Source organism: Thalia democratica, chromosome 4 (genome assembly GCF_965202585.1).
Source record: "Thalia democratica chromosome 4, ktThaDemo2.hap1.1, whole genome shotgun sequence".
Lineage (NCBI taxonomy): Eukaryota > Metazoa > Chordata > Thaliacea > Salpida > Salpidae > Thalia > Thalia democratica.
Genome location: NC_139168.1, coordinates 3,020,869 through 3,024,791, shown reverse-complemented (window position 1 = coordinate 3,024,791; position 3,923 = coordinate 3,020,869). Strand labels below are relative to the sequence as shown.

At 24.6% G+C, this 3,923-nt stretch overlaps 1 protein-coding gene across 1 annotated transcript; it reads right to left on the bottom strand.

Annotated features, from left to right (window-relative positions):
• Positions 1-525: 525 nt before the first annotated feature.
• On the bottom strand, positions 526-1,918 carry LOC145835105 (ephrin-B1-like). Its single transcript, XM_082942645.1, has 3 exons — positions 1,797-1,918; positions 856-1,013; positions 526-665 (listed from the first exon to the last, which is right to left on the bottom strand). Exons 1-3 carry the CDS (start codon positions 1,886-1,888, stop codon positions 526-528), a joined length of 390 nt encoding a protein of 129 aa, XP_082798771.1. The 5' UTR covers positions 1,889-1,918.
• Between the last annotated feature and the right edge of the window lie 2,005 nt (positions 1,919-3,923).

Below are 3,923 nucleotides of genomic sequence, written 5' to 3'. Positions count from 1 at the left end.
ATGGCTATGCTTTCTTTTCGGGCGAACTTTAATCTTCATTCTCATTTTATTTTCACAGTTTTCTAATGAATACTTTGCTTGATTGTCATTGGAGTATGCTGTAAAAAGTTTATTAAATTAAAGATTTTTGGTAAAAAAAGTTAGTTTTTAGTAGTAAAATCATATATACAATACAGTGCACAAAACTTGGATAAATTTAAAGGTATTAAAAGCAAAATTAAACATAGATACAGAGATAAATCTTTGCAGAATAAAGAGTTTTAAGTATGAACAAGCACTTATATATTATTCAACATAACTTCTTAGAAAAGCTTTTTTAAGTTCGATAACAATTTTACAACGCTATCTTGAGAAGCATAGGCAATCATACATAGAAAAAGCATCTTATAACTCTAACAAATTTAACTTGATACCTAGATATTTTAACACAGAAATTAACATTTTATCATTTATATTGATAACAGTTTCTTTAACAACTTAAGGTGCTTTAAAGTGATTTAATTTTAATATTTATAATTATATAGTTTATATGAACCTACCCATAAGGTAGTAAGACTCTCCTGGAATGAATATAAGTCCTTTTGGGTTCGGGCTGAACTTTTGGAACTTCATTGTCAGTTTTGTGGTTTTTGTCGGTCTGTTACAGTTCAGTAATTTTATTGCACCTATAAAAATGTATGTTATAAATAGTTATTAACAATGTTTAAACATAGTTGGTAATCACTTGATAACTTATTTAACTTTATTTTTTGATAAACAAAGCTATTTAAATAAGAAATAGTCTAAACTTCAGTATTGTGAGTAAGGTATTCTACCAGTAAAAAAAATCTATTTGATATTGGTAAAAAAGCAAACCATCATTAATTTTTCCACAAGACTCAAACACTTCTTTAGTGACGTTGTAAATAACAAACGTCATAATTTTTGTTTCATCTACGTCATACTGGGGACATATTATGTCCATATATTCGCCTATTTTTACACTGTACTGGAATACGTTACCATAGGATAAACTGTTGAGAAAAAAAAATACTATACAATTTTTTTATAAATATGTTGTGAAAATGACTTAAAAGAAGTACATTAAAGTAAAACTAATTAGATGCTTAAAATTTTACCATTAAGATTATTACTAGTCTTTGTAAAAACGTTTTGGTATTAGCAGTAATAAATTTTAAGCATTAACAGTTTTTAAGTAGATAAATTTACAGAAAATTAGGGCATTTTCAGTTACTTATGTTGAACTATGTATATCTTTATACTTGTTTATATCTTACTTGAATTTTATTATTTATTTTAAGCATAAAATATCTAACAAAATTATATGTAACAAGTAAACTGTTTTTTATCAAAACAAAACGTAAACATAGATAACTTGAAATTACACACAGCTAAAAAAAATCTTTAAAGCGAAACAATTTTTAGGTAAACAACTTCTCCACTAAAATTTTCTAAACATATTAAAATCTTTTAAGTTAATTTTTAAAAAACAATAAAAAGATTTTAGAAATTCCTTGCACCTTTGCTTTCAAGTTGTTTAGGCCTTACTAGAAAACAACTGAAATTTTTAACTTAGTTATAAATTTAATAACTTAATTGATATTTAAAAAGTTTGACCAAATATTAAGTGTTTTGTACTTTTGTTAAAAATAATTATAAAAAACATTCACTTATACTTTTTTTACAGAGAATATTTCATTTTAAAATCACTATATCTTAAAGATAAAAGCACAAGTAAAAAAAACTACCAAAAAAGTTCAATTTTATTAATTTTAATGATTTCAAAACAAACTTACTTTTCAGTAATTTCTGGATTCCAGCTCACATCATGTTTTATTTTTACAGCTTCTACAATATAAATAAAAAGAGAAAACAAAAAAAATAACATTTTCACAAATTTGATTCCCAACGTCGTAGTATTTGTCTTTTATCTAAAATTTTTCATATACTTTTAAATCTCTAAAAGCTTTGTTTGAATTTAAAAAATACATATTGACAACTTTGTTACCAAAAAACCATCAATTGAAAAAAGTAAAATTAATTAATAAGTTTAATCACAAAATCTTTTCAAGCTAAGACCCTGAAATATTGCTGTATAACTTATCTGAAAAGATATTTTAGTCCCATTATAAGAAGTCAGTTCACGTTTGGTTATTTTAATACAAAATCCTTTCAAAATCATTTATGTTTTCAAACGAATGATTTAACGTAAAGTTTGTTTAGAATAGAACATAAACTTTCTTGAATAGCTAAATTAGCTGTAACTGAAATATTTACAACAAAAATTTCGAAAATTTAGACTATAAAACGAAAACTTAAAAATCAGAAAAAAAAATTTAGTCACTTGGCTTCAAGTTTTCATCTGACATGCTTTCGTAACAAAACTAAATACTAAATGAAAAAGCAAAAATGAAAAAGTTTAACGAAGTTCAGAGAAGCGAGAGAGAAAAAAAAAGTTTGTCCGTTTTACCTTTACTCAAACAACCAATAAATTTTCGGTTCTATTTTTCCAACATTAATCCATATAAAAATTGTGACACTTTTGTTTGAAAGTGTATAAATATGAAAAGTTTGAAATACATTCTATGTAAATATTCTTAAAATTAATTTTCAACTTCATATAAATTAGTAACTTATTTTTTAATTTAATGTTTTATATATTTCTTTCAAATGAACCTGACTACATTCGATCTATTAAAGCAATAATGTTCAACACTTTACAGCGAAAAGTAACCGAAAAATATTTATGATCTTTATACTATTATTTTCCATTTTCTGAGCAGTCAGAATTTCAGTGTTCAAAGAAACTACTCTAAGCTTACTTATGTATAAACATGTTATGATGTTTTCACTGTATACTTTTTGAAAACACAGTTGTACTTTTAGACATGTTTGTTTTGTGTCTGTTTTTAATTGTGTAAATAAAAAACAGCTGTAACTTTTGTTTAATGTTATTCGCTTTCGATGTACTGATTTTAACTTGAACTAATTTAAAAAATACGTAACTCTGTGCAGTATTTATAGAAACAATTTTTGCATGCATAAAAATAAGTGCTAGTTTAACAGTGTAATTTAAGCAGGTGTCTAAAGTTGTAACATAGATTTAATTTATGCAATTCGCTTCAGGTAACCTAATTTAAACTATAACTAATTTTAATGTAAACGTAATTTGTAGAAACATGCAAGAAAAATAAAACAGCAGTTACAATGTTTTATTTCAATATTGCAATCCAACGTCGTAATAAATTGATTAACTTGTTTGGTTAAGCTTTACTTAAAAAAAAAACGTGTCAACCTATGTTCTCTATAATAATGAAAATACAACTGTTGTTTAATAAAAGTTTAGATTCACCAATTCACACTTTAAGTTTTTTAAGTTTGCAATTGTATTGCTTATATACAACGCTAAAGCATGTTTATTCAATTAGTGATCGAGTTTTGGTGATTTTTTTTAATCATCTAATTAGGTGTTTTGTTTTGTCATAAATCAAGACGTTACTTTAAAAAAGTAAACCAAAATTTAAAGTCACACAGTTACTTAAGCATTTAAACTTAAAATTTAAGGTTATCTTTTTCATAACGTTTCATCTGCTGACATTTCTTTCGAAAGTAAACATTTAGTTGGTATTTTTTCTATCATCTTAAACATATTTATGTTTGAGAATGGTTAGAATTAACTTTAATTGCAATTGCATTTAAAAAAGAACAGTTTTATAGAAATTAAACACATGTTTGTATAAACATGATTTGAGTTCAACTTATAAAAAAATACAAATTCTCTTTGATCTAAGTATGTTTCGTTTTAAGCCTTGTTAATCAACTTAGACATCTGTTACCAAGAAAACATTCAAGCCGATAAGCTGGTTATACTACAAAGTAAATATGCTTTCATTACTTTTAAGCAAAAAATAAAATAAACAACT

Bases quoted from the DNA above. Each gene is read 5' to 3' on its own strand.
- LOC145835105 (XM_082942645.1), bottom strand. From the start codon at position 1,888: ATGTTATTTTTTTTGTTTTCTCTTTTTATTTATATTGTAGAAGCTGTA. The intron at 1,014-1,796 runs GTAAGTTTGTTT...TTTTCTCAACAG, and splicing joins AATCCAGAAATTACTGAAAA to TTTATCCTATGGTAACGTAT. The intron at 666-855 runs GTTTGCTTTTTT...ACATTTTTATAG, and splicing joins TTGTGGAAAAATTAATGATG to GTGCAATAAAATTACTGAAC.